The 13,623-nt window shown below is 38.4% G+C and overlaps 1 protein-coding gene across 1 annotated transcript; it reads right to left on the bottom strand.

Annotated features, from left to right (window-relative positions):
- Positions 1-894: 894 nt before the first annotated feature.
- LOC121878678 lies at positions 895-9,832 on the bottom strand. The gene is made up of 5 exons (XM_042385003.1): positions 9,714-9,832; positions 3,943-5,084; positions 2,262-2,294; positions 1,180-1,266; positions 895-1,025 (listed from the first exon to the last, which is right to left on the bottom strand). Exons 2-5 carry the CDS (start codon positions 4,061-4,063, stop codon positions 895-897), a joined length of 372 nt encoding a protein of 123 aa, XP_042240937.1. The 5' UTR covers positions 4,064-5,084; positions 9,714-9,832.
- Positions 9,833-13,623: the final 3,791 nt, after the last annotated feature.

The following is a 13,623-nucleotide window of genomic DNA, read 5'->3' as shown; positions in this document are numbered from 1 at the left end:
CTGCTGAGATGAAACTTTCTACCAATCCCTCGATGAACTTTACCACACAAAGCCTTGAAAAATTCTAAGATATTCCTGATAGGAACAATGCTTACAAGAAATGCAAAACAAATTTCTGCCTTTGTAGATTATACTGGAGCTAATTATAATTTTTATTAATAAATCCATCCCCTTCCAACTGAATAATGAACCGCCTGAAGGGTGTCCTGTGCTTAACTGTGAAGAATTGAAAGGTACAGAATATACTGTACATCCACTGAGCAGCATATGCTATGTGCAGTCTCATTACCCTGTGAGGAGAATTCAAATCACCTCCCCAACTACAAATCCCACCACCCTATGGGCCAGGTACCCATCTGGCAAACAAACACTACCCCAAAGGTTAGGCCGAGTTGTTTACACTATAAGACCTGATATTACCCTTGACACAGTGCGAGTAAAATCAGTGCAATTGAATGCTAATACAACTGAAATAACTTTTGCAAAAGAAATAAATTTTGTAACCCAAATTAAGTAAAAGCTGGAATTCACCTTACTATATAACAGGAAATGTGAGATGACTATATATAGGATGTCAGTACAGTACTATCTAGCTCTGTAATATAGTGGAGCCATCCAAGGAATGCCCTACTGGTAGTGGAGACAGCTGGCCTATGGCTTGTTACTGTAAAACAAGTGTGGCCCATGATAGACAAGGAAGGTCTGTGATGTGCAAGCTGCTGTAGCCCCAATACCCAATCACCTCTCAGTTCTCCGAGGTAATCATCTTTAACATTTTACTGCCATTTTTCACTCTTGCATGGGTTAGCCGCGATTAATGCCAGCCATCACCGTCAAGGGATAAGCTCTGGGATAGAGCCCATAGATATAATACTGTACATGAATCTCCTTGGATCAACAGGAGGCTACAACGACAATAATCCTTACATTTTGTATGAGACGAAGATTATTTCTGTTGTCCTTGTAGATGAATGAAATGCCATATGACGTGTAAGGCAAAATTGAGATGGCTCTGTGACCAAAAGCTACAACGTTCAACATATGAAGTCAACACATAATGTACAATACAATCAAAGAAGTGTAATTAAATGTATTGTATGCCATTATGCTTAACAAGATGGTTTACACTCAATAAAGTAGCACAGTTTCATACAGTCAAAGTCAATCCTCTCACTTTACCTTGTTTGTGGGAGTCGCTGAATATCCGGGAATTGGATAAGGAGAGGCGGCGACTGATTCTGGTGAAGGTAGGAGTAGTCGCTGAACCTGTGAGAAAAGTAAAAAATAAAATTACAGTATACATCAATCAAGTTTTTAATACAAAGATAATTAAAATACATGATGAATGTTGATTACGTACAGGATTTAAATAGGCACTGTACTATAAAAAATTAGACAACAGGGTAACAGACAGAAGCACAGTGCTGTACTGTATTTGTTAATTCACATCACCCAACTTATTTCAACTGATGATTTAACACCCTAACAACATCTGGAGAGGTTAGGTTATGCTAGACTAGGTTAAGTGAGGTGAGGTTAGGTTAGGTCATGCTAGATTAGGTTAACATTATGATGGTTAGGTTAGGTTAAGTCAGGCCATGCTAGATTAGATTAATTGAGGTAAGGTTAATCTTAAGGTGAAATAAGGTGGGGCTATTTATCTTCAGGTAGTCCATTCATTGTTTTTAGCCATTGAAATTAGGCAAGAACAAAGTCACTAATGTAAACTATGCTGCTGTAAGTAAAGTACAATAAGCCATCACTAAATTTAAAATGGGGTAATATTCCTTATGTCTTAATACAAAATTTTTTAAAGAAAATTTACTGAGCACCTGAAAATTAACCCCTTAATACTACCTAGAGATGTTTTGGTTAGGTTAGTTAAGGTGTTTAATCCTCATGTAAATTAAGTTGGGGTATTTAATCTTCAAGTGATCCCAATTTCCATTATTCAGGCAACACTAATGGTTTTAGGACATTTTGTCACCAGCTAATTCGTCACCAATTCAGTATAAACTTAACCTAACCTAACCTAACAATGGCTTCATCACCTCCAAAATAAAGGCTTTATAATCTAAATTTAATCAATATAACACAGTATTTAATAGACCGGTGACAAAATGTCCGCCCACCCACACTAATGCAGGCCTTTCCACTGTCAACCTTACAACAGTATCCCAAACAGCTAGTGCACACCATGTTCACACAGCCAGTGATCAGGACAGTGAGACAGAGAGATAGTTAGGAGTTCTGTAGCTTACTTGTATGAGCCTTCATACCCTCGTGGAAGCTGGCTGAGGAGGAGAAGGATACTAGCTATAGCCCTGATATGACCAAAAAATTGGTAACACAAACAAAAACAACTACTGTAGTACTAAGATGGAATTTAGGGATATTTAGAAGATTTGTTAAATCACATGAAGATTATGACCCCCAGCTTATTTCCCTCACACTACTTGAGGATGAGATTAGAATCAATTACTTTGGGTTAGCATTAAGGTGAAATAAGTTAGGGGGACTAATCCTCAGGCGATCCAAATTCTTAAATATGATGGATGCACCATACATAAATACCGGTAAGATAAAAGATATTTACAACAGGTTAGCCCAAGGCCTTATCAAAATTAATACAGTACAGTATCTATTATGTGTGTGTATGCAGTACTGAATTAGACAAAACAGATCTTGTGAAGATTAGGGACCCCTGATTAAACATCTTCATATACTAACATCATAACTCTTTTAGCAATACTGTACAGTGTTTAATCATCACATGAAACAAACGGGTTCCTAATATTCATGATAAAAAAAAAATACTGTCTACTCTGGTATATCTATTAAAAGACTATAGTAGCTATGTTAAGATCCTGAACAGGTCACTATGTAGCTATACAGTATATACAGGTCCTACCATGGTAGCTAATATTTAATGTTTACGCCTGCAGGACAAGACAATGAATAAACAGTCCGGCAACACAGGAATGCAGTCAATCATTCAGGGTTTGCGACGATGTGGTTTGGTGACATCTTTCCACGTAACCAGCAACTAACTGTACATACAGTCTATTAAAATACGGTGTCTCCTAACCCCAAAAGGAAATATATCTCAGACACACACACACACTTTATATACAGTATAATACATAGACTATACAACAGAGTAGGTCTAAGCATGGATATAAGCATAACAAATCACACAAACACCCAATGTAGGTCTTACTTGAGTTAGCCCATTCTAGATGCAATTCCCACCCAAAAAATCTATTTGATTATCAGAACAATAGAACACACATGCTTAGTTACACCCCTCCCCCCCACCACACACACAGACTTGCTGACTCTGCACAACTGACCAATCTCAAAATCATAACAATTGGAGAGGCATAAAGATGAAGGATTGATACAATGAGACATAAAAATGGCAACAACGTCAACAACTGAGACACTAAAGATATGCCATTCATAATTTTTTTTTTTTTGTACAGGCAAGATAATTATTACACTACCAGCCTTTCCCTGAACTTCCTGCTGCCAGTAATTAAATTCAATAAGTCATGATGTCATTTAAGGTACGGTAGTATTTTGTAAGGACCAACTCATCAGAACACTAACAGAACAAGCAAAAAAAAACTGTGATCATTAACAGAGTACAATAAGCTACAGTAAAAGCAAAATGAGTAGTTACAGTAACACAAATAGCAAGAATCACCTGAAAAAGAAGCAATGCAGCTTACTTCACCTGATGATAAAACACCCTAACACTACCTGGGGGGTTTAGGTTAGGTTAGCATCAGGGTGTTTAGTCATCAGGGTAAAATAAGGTAAAGGTGCATAATCTTCATATGACCTAAAAAAAAAAATTAATAAATCAGGAGAAATAAACTAGGGTGTCTAATCTTCACATAACCAAAGAAAATTTTTAATAAAAGACTTTTTACTAACCATTTTCCCTTATTCCTCCATTTTCTTCAATGGTGAGGTGCTCCGCCAGTTCTGTCAGACTACCATCGTGAAACCTGGTAAAGGTCTGAGACAGGCGCCGCCGTATACGTTTCAGACTCATTGTGATGAAGCACTACAAATATTTTTTCCGAATATTCTCTATGTACCGTATTTGGGTCCTGAAATGAAAGGCCCCTCACTGACAGCCAGGAAAACAAGTGTCTCTCTTTTCTGTAAAACACTTCTCTTATCACTTCTCCAGTCAGGTTGGTTCACAATAATTGCCTCACTCTACACCATATCATAACACCACACTCAGGTAGCTATCTTTATTGTAAGCTCTTTCAAACAGGTATATAATTGTTACTATAGTTAAAGACTAATACTGTTCTAGATAAAATAGTCACTTTGCAATCACAATAATTTTCTCACAAATGGAATGGAAATTTCACTATAGTTCCACTAGTCTACTACAAAAATATCTACTGTACATATATTTAGGTTCACAAAATATAACTATTGTACTCTCGGGGATATTTTCTACATCTAACTTGGGATATACAAATCACTCTTCTAATAAAAACTTCACTATTTTTCAACACTATACATGCAATTTAGTAACACTCTTCAGTAAGGCACTGGAGTATGGTCTGGAAGCACAACCACAAAAATTTTCAACTTAGGTAAAGTAGGTATGTATATAAGCTCTTCTTACAAAAACTTGTTATTTTCAAATATATTAAGTACACAGTATAAATACAGTATATGTATATATATAATTATCTGTTTCAGTTCAACATTGATTCAGTACTTTGTAAACTCCACATTTATGAAGTATTTAAAGTTATCACAAATGTTACTAATCCAAACGCACAAGCAGGAAGTCCTTTACTTTCAGTACCTTTCAAGAAACCATCCTATTCTTTCTGCAGCCTCACAAAACTACTCTCTGATCATGGATATTCCAGATACAGTATATGTAAGTAAAGCACTACTACTTTCTGCTTCTGCAGCATTTCATTTCTAGACTTTTCAGAAGGTGCTCCTCAAGACACCATAATGGCAAAGTGAGTCCCAGCAGGTGCGGTGACCATGGCATCTGGGTACTGGAAGCTTCTGTTTGTCGCACTGCCACATCACATCTGAAAAATAATCTAACTTAAATAAGTCATATCAAATAACAGCTATCTGTATCTTAGCATGAATTCTGTTGGCATGCAATATTATTGTACTGTACAGGATAGTACTGTACAGTATGCACTGTACTCGTCTTCATGGCACCAGGTAAGACAGCTCCCTCAGACAGCTACACTGGCACATACAGTAGCAGCTAAGCTCTAACATGCATAAACACTCACAAAACAATACGAGATGAAAAACTCTTACCTAAAACAACACCATCCACTACATGGCCCAACACACCCAAGAGGCAGACATTTGACTTACTTCTAAACAAGAATAAGTCAAATAGAAATGTATTTTACCAGGAACGATGGTGACTGAAGTACAGGCACTGTTAATGGTTCAAGAAATAGCCAAAAAGGAGCAGTTTATACAATATAAAGCATGAACAACATGGCCACACTTCATTACTTCCACATTTAGAGGGCAAGCTCTGACCTCTGATGTATAAACAGTAAATGAGAAACTACAGGAAGTAGAGCTTTTCCAGCTGAAAATTTGCAAGTGCCAGTCAGCCTAAGGATATTGCCTCCTACTAACCTCAGAACTAATACCTTACCCATCAAAAAGAAGACACACCATGGTGGACCTCAGAGACGTTCAAAATCCTGAAAGGGGTTAAAGACGTAATCCCAGATCAAGTTTTCGAGATGTCAAGTGCCACAACCAAAAAAGGTCACAGCTTGAAGCTAAATTGTCATGCAGAGCAAACAGAAGGATGTTCTTCTCACAGAGTGTAATAGACCAAAGGAACAGTCTACCAGTCCAAGCTGTGGAATCAAGAACAGTACCTGCACTGGTCTTCAAAATAGCCTTCGACAAAACTCTCAAGAACAATGGAGGAATCCTACACAGGTCACTGGCCTCCTTCCCTCGGCATGGAGACCTCCAGTAGGAGGACATTAGGTAAATAAGGTAGATAAAAAAATATCTCAATATTTCCCACGAGAAATAAGTTCGTAAGTTGATGATTTCAAAATTTACCATAATGTTTTCAGACATCCTCATTAATTCATAAGGTAAAATTATATTTTACTGTATTCCTTAACCCAATTCAAATGCAATGTAACTGATGAAGAAAAGAGCCCAGAGCCAATAGCATACTGAACTTATACAGTACTGTAGTTGCCACGGCCACCTCTAAGAACTAAGGTGTTAGTTCTTCCCTGAAATTTAGAAACACATTACTGTACCGTACTTTTATCTACTCCTGAATCAGTTATAGATGATTCTATTAGATTACAACAACTTGACTTCAATAATATAAGATACTTAACCTAGAATATTGTACAGTGCTCCCCCCAAGTACACAGGTAATTGGTGCCAACAGAGTGGCACGTCTTAGGAAACTGTGTACTGTACTTGGGTACTATAAACTAATGGGAAAAAAACAATTGGTTCCGGGACCCCTCCAGATACACACCATGAACCCAAAACTAGTCTTTCAAAGCACATTTTCTGCACATAACCTCTATGAAAGTTACCCTTAGTTAAATATGTGTACCTTAGTTGTATAAGGTGAATAATAAAACAGAAATAAGCCCTTAAATAAGAAGAATAAAGATTTTCTTGCCATTGTCCAGCCAGTCTAATATCTCCTTCTTCCGTGCCAGGGTCATCGACTTCACTTTTCTGCCTGGCTGGGCAGAAGCTGGAGTCCCAACACCAGTAGGTGGGGTACTTGGGTAGCCATGGTAGCTGTAGCAGCCAAAAACACCTCAAAAATACAGGAAAAAGCAAGCTGCTATAGTGTCTTGAGGAGAGGACTGGGACTGGCAACCACATCGTTAGTGATGTCACGGCCAGGAAATGGCATTTTCGTCTCTTATTGGTTGTAGTGGCCACTCAGTCAATCGACAGCCAGCTCCTCTGATCACTTCCTCTCTCTCTCTCTCCCTCACTCGGCCATGCCTCACGGAAATTAACACCCACATACTTTGGAATTTGGGTTGCATGGCATTGACGCATGTAGTTGGGTTCCGCATGGTTAAAATTCGTGTACTTGGGGAGAGCACTGTGTAACAGTGCAAGCAAATTACCCAGTCACATTACAAATGTTTCCAAAATTGCTACAGTAATTTAGTGATGCCTGTCCCTAATCCAGCCTTAAGTAGTTTGTCTCATTTTTAACTTCTCAATTCCTCTCGGTGATGAAGTCAAGACCACAAACGAGACCATTCACAATTTCACCTATATGGGTCACCTGAAGATAAGCCCTGAAGTGCTCATCTGAAATTTTGCTGCCCCCTAGCTTAACCAACCTGAAGTTTTATCACCAAAACTAACTGAGGGGGCTAATCTACAGGTGAGCCATAAATGCTAAAATTGTGAATAGTCTGGTTTGTGATCTCTGCTTCATCACCGATTCCTAAATACCTATCCGCCTTTTAATCTGAGCCTTAACCTCTTCACTACAGGGACGCCAATTTTAACATTTTATTTGGCTAAAGACAGACGATTCTATTCAGCAAAGAGGCCCATACACCAGGGGTTAACTTGTTCACTACTGAATGCCACTTTTAATATTTAAGTTAGCTAACCAATAAATTATAACCCTATATCCTTAACAATTAAAACCAATGAGCAAGTTTGGAAATAATTTATGGAACAGCAAATACAGACATGCCACTGCCTCTACTGCTGCTCTGCTCTGGCAAATATAAACAAACCATCAGAGAACTATATTGGATCTTCTTACAAACAGCACTGAGCACCAATATAACTACAATGCCTCTTTCTGGCAACACTCAGTACTGTACAGTATTTAGTTCTATTTAAAATCAGATAATTCAGAAGGTGGGTTTTTTCACTCACCGGAGCCACAGAGCAACAGTAGCAATAGGATACTTACCTGGTACTACTTCATGGTTTCCAAACTTGCACAAATAATAAATATCAGAGAGTTTTGCACTCCATTTCTGCTTACATTCCATAAAGGTGTTGCCTTGCTTAGCATTACATTAGCATGATATTAACATAAAAGTAGTTCATCAGAATCGTCTTGATAAACGAAATAAGGTACTGAAACAAAACACGAACAAATTTTTAACAGGTCTCCTCCTAAGACGATGTATATAACCACCGCTAGTATTACTGCAGTTTCAGCCAATACATGGACAACTGTTTTAACCATCCCCAACCTTTAGATCTCCTTATGTGGAGTATTTCTAACCCCATTTCAACCAAGTGACAAAAAATAATGTCAGATTTTTTTTTTAAAGTTTTCCATACTTGGGGGGTAACTCTAAAACGGGTACTTCCCCCCGAAAATAATGCTCAAATTCGATTAAATCACACCAAAATACAGGTACACAGGAAAAACTAATTTCTAAACTGCAATTTTACCTAACAATGCTGCAGCAATTTTAAAAATGTACTGGATATAGGTACAGCAACTGTATGCCAAAAATCACACTGTATTCTTAATGGTTAGATTAGGTTAGGTTAGGTTGGGTTAGTCAGAAAGAAGGCCATCTTGGTAACTATCATTGTATAGTCTGGCCACGACTCATGCACATTAGGAGCGGTAACCATAGACATTGATGTTTTACATATGGCTGCCGTACCTATATCCTGTGCTATTTAAAATAGCTATCACTGAACTATGATATTAGCAGGAGTGGACCATCGAGTAACATAAATTGTACTGAAGTTCAACAGTGCACATTGATTTGTTCCGGCTAATATCAAATGCAATCACTAACTCCTTTTTTTAATTGCCAAAATACCAAATTCACATAAGTAATTGAACATAAACACTAGATTATTCTGTTCAGTAACATTCACAATCCCAAAACAATTCTGAACTACTTTTTATGTCATGTTTCTTGTAAATTTACTGGAAAAAATGGCAGAGCACTTCTAGAATCATTTATCATTCATCATGCACTTTTCTTTTAAGTAGTTAGCCAAAATATACTATACCATTAAAAACTATGCAGTTACACTTGACATATACTGAATATATTTGCTGGTCTGTTAAGACAAGTAAATACATAAGGTTAAATATCATTTTAAAATTTCAGTACGGCAGATTCCACCTTTCAATGAATTTATTCAATATTTATAATTTCTTAAATAACAACACTAGTTAAAAATCACTGTTGATTTTTTCTTACAACACACAAGGCTCCACAAAAGGTTCAAACAATGTCTCTGAAGACCTGGCTGGTGAGCTCCACAATACACACTTTGAAACAGCAAGAACATGCCATGGGCACTGGGGGAGACTAATGAATGACAACACTGAGTGGCATGAATGACTCAAATTGAACACTAGATTGAACCTGATTTCCCGTACCTCCACCGGTGCTACAATAGGAGTCTTCACCTGTACCTGTGCCTAGGCCCACTGCTCACCGAGGTCCTGGACAGCATACACAATCTTATCTAATGTCTCAAGGACCAACTCCATGAACCCCGAGCTGCTCCGGGACCCGTCCAAACCCCCATTAACTTTCACTACCAATGGTATTTGAACGTAAATATCACCCACAGACCTACGATGGACACACCGTCATAACACCTACACTCACAACAATGACACCGTAGCATGCCGTAATAATTTGTGGAGGAAGATAACAACTTACAAAGTGGAGTGAGAACAGGTTGTTTTTGTTGATTGTGGCAGCGCCGGTGCTGACACCTGTTGCCGGAGCTGGACACTACGGCGTGAAGGTCGCCCCACACACCAACACATTTATCACCTTATATTACAATTATACCACTGCTGAAATATTTGACAATTTCACTCATTTGAAACATTTTATATTACTTAACTTAAGTGCTGTGCCGATGAATATGAAACTCACTTATAATAATAGAATTATATGAATTATTGGCAAGCCAATCGCCTCTAAACCTGAGGGAGGGAGAACTGGGGCGGGGCATCGGGGCACTCATCATAACGGGGGAACTCTCTCCCCATTGAAGTAAGAAAAAAACGGACACACGCTGACCTCATTTGCCCCACCCCATATGACCAGATGTCTCAATGATCAAGGTTAAAACCCTCTATATTGGGTGAAATGGGTATTACTGAATAATTACCGTTTACTGGAGAGATTACAGGCAATTATGTCTTGGTGACCGAAGCTTATCATGAATTAATATCACCAACGCTTGAAATGATTTTTGATACCACATTACATATAACTATTATCAACCGCATGACTAACTTATAACTGAATTTTGTAACATGCTAATAGCCTAGGTGCCTATATGCCTGTGTGTGATGTCATATTGTCACGAGGGTACGAAATCTTATCAGATCTTAGAGGATAAGTAATTAAATAATAATCATATAGAACTCTTCAGTAAAGGTTTATTATTTGACTGGTTATTTAAGGCTTGTAATATAAGTTCTTATTATTGTAACACAATAAGCTACTATTACCAACGGTTGTCTTCGGCTTTTGCTTATTCAGGGTAGCAACTGCTTATTTACCTGATTTGTTCCCAGCACTGAAACTGAGAGGGATTTCATTACTCTTAAAAGGCAATGTTTTTTTTAACAGTTTAATTTTGGTTAATTCTGCGATAATCATGCATAATGAAAAGGGTAGAAAATAGCCATTACTTCAGATGAGTTATTGCAGAGCTAGACTGAGCCAATGTTCAACATAGTCTTCCATGTAGGGCGAACCTCGGCAACACCTCTCACACGCACAGCCTGGCCCTGGGTACCTCACCATCATCTCTCACACTACTCAACTACATTTTCCTTCAACTTATTCTTCCATGTCACTTATACTTACTCTCACATAAATCTCCCGGTTTCATATGTTTCCATGTTAACAAGTCATTTAATTCCTTTCCCAGCGATATTAATTTGCGCTTCAAATACTGGGCGTTACTGTCGATTTAAGCCACATTTGTGCTTTGTTCTGATCACGTCTAAGGACTAGGTAAACTTTAGTACTTTAACCGCCCCCGTCTTTGCACCGAGATTAAGTTAGCTTTCCCATTCTAACTACTACTTCCTCGCTGCTCGACTCGCAGCTTGTTCTCCTCCCCCGTTTTTCTTCCTGGAAATTATGAAGATACTTTAATTGCTATTTCAATAAAGAACCATTACCATTCTCATCTTAGAAACAAATATATTGCAGATTCTCAGAATTTACCAGGCTTACCACGGTCAAATTTACACGAAATGTTTAAGTGCAGCGATGTGGGTTCATTATTCCTGCATTTGTAATGCAGAGGTACAATAGCTAAATGTTATAGAAAACACCGAAACAGAATGCAGGTACAAGGGGCACCTGGAGGAGCAGAAAAAGGGGAACACCTGCCTCTTTTCACTTTTGGTCTCAACCTACCACGTCACTATATTCGGTCGTATATCACACACTCTCTCTTATGTCTCGTACACACAGCCAACACCACACTCGTACCCGTGCCTTGTTCCTCCCTCTCTTATCGGGGCTATTCCAGACCCCTTCACCAGTCCACAATTAATATCCAAACCAGACACCTCTAAAACCATCCACCTGGTGATTTGGTTCGGTAATTCACATTTTTGGCCGGATTAGGTTATTTTAAATTAGGCTTAGTTATTCTAAGTTAGCCTTGCTTTAGGGTGGTTAATCTTCAGGTGTAATGTGCTGGGGCGAATTTTCAGGTGATTCTAAATATCTTCTCTTCACGTAACAGCTTACAGTTAGTTCCACACACACTTGTAACAGCCCCATTAACATATCAATACATGGTGTGAATGTGTCCTTACTCCATGATACTGTCAGGAGTTCCTACAGCAAGCCTCTGATCATAATGCTCCAGTCAGAGTTGTGAGTGAAGGAAGGATGGGGACGTGAGTTTACCTCTGTCTGACATGGTAAAAGCAGAGGATTGACAGTTAGTGAACACAGATAAAATTCATGTAGCTCCTGCAATGTTAATTTAGTGTGTGTGTGTGTGTGTGTGTGTGAGAGAGAGAGAGAGAGAGCTACGGGGGAAGGTCAGCCACATTGGGAAGCAACGAGAGGTTACTCTTTAAAGGTCTCGAAGCTTAAGGGTTCCAGGCTGGCCAAAAGTGTTGCAAGTCCCAAAGATATAGTGCCTGACTGCCCGTGTGTGTGTATCAAGAACAATATCTTTTGGTCTCCAAATTTTGAACAGTAGTTGCAACGATTGAGTATGTATAACGTAAGCCTCCTGACATACGAGACCCTGATTCGATCACAGGATATTCCCATTATACCCATGGTCTAAATACACTTGGCCATTAGTTTACCCAGCTGTATATACTGTAGGTACCTAACTTTACAGCTGAGGAGATGAAGGCGGTGTCGTGTGCAGTGTCGACCACGCTCTCTCGCGTACCGAAGGTTAATTTAACAATGTGCTTTTTCCACACTGTCCTTAACGGGCCTCTGTAAAAAGATTATATAAGAATAAAAACACTGTAACAAACACTTTTATTATTTACAAACGTTTCTATGATATCAGATCTCAACCGGCTCCACAGGTATGAATGTATTACACAATACTGTTGTTCGACTGAATACAAATTATCAAAGAAATGTAGCAACGACTGTAATTGTATTATTAAAAAAAATATAATGATATAAAATATGATAAACGAAAACATATATTTGTTTTCATACACAATAAAACATGATGTATTGTCTAATGGTAGACCCTGCTGCCATATGGCATCACGAAAATTTTGACCTAGTCCCAGGTTGCTGATCTGACTTTCTGCCTCATTTACACACAATTGCAGGGTCTCAATTGTTCCTCTTACTATTGACAACACAACATACATACTCTTGTGCATTATGCAGAAGACCCGACAGCAGCACCCTTATCCACTACCTCCTCAGATGTCCCCACACACAACGCTTCCGTGACGCCTGCTGGACCACCACTCCACGACCCCCTGACGGAGACACGATGGTCCTCCCCATACTGGCCAGATATTATGTAAATAATATTGATATTGTGTTCAAGGAATATCCTTCCTTCCTTAGGCTTTAGTAAGCCCCTTTATAATATTTATACTGTACAGTATATACTTGTCACACTTGCCAGATGCTTCTGGTGTCATTGTACAGGGGTACCTAGTGACAGCACTAGGATCCCGCTTCCTCTATTAAGGAATAAACAATTGAAATTGAACATACATATATTTTCTCACTTTTGATCTTTTTTTTTCATTTTGTATGTCTATATGGTTCTTTATTATTATTATTATTTTATTTTCAAATTTGTTTTTATTTTATTATAAATTTAATTTACTATGACTAATTATTATTATTATTATTATTGTTACATTTTCGCCCCCAGTCCCCGATGTGGGTCAGTGACCTGTGCCTGGGTGGGCTAATCCGCGTAAAAAAAAATACTGTATAATACTATTTCAGGTGCGGATCCAGGAATATCAATAGGGGGAGGTCTAAGAAGTTGTGGGTCAGGAAACGGGGAACACAGCGAGCCCACCCATTTTGAGGCCATGTGCACTGGTTATTAGGAGATATTCTGTGATCAATAGCAATTATT

This window comes from Homarus americanus, unplaced genomic scaffold, assembly GCF_018991925.1.
Source record: "Homarus americanus isolate GMGI-L3 unplaced genomic scaffold, GMGI_Hamer_2.0 scaffold23518, whole genome shotgun sequence".
NCBI lineage: Eukaryota > Metazoa > Arthropoda > Malacostraca > Decapoda > Nephropidae > Homarus > Homarus americanus.
This window is presented reverse-complemented; position numbering and strand designations above follow the sequence as displayed.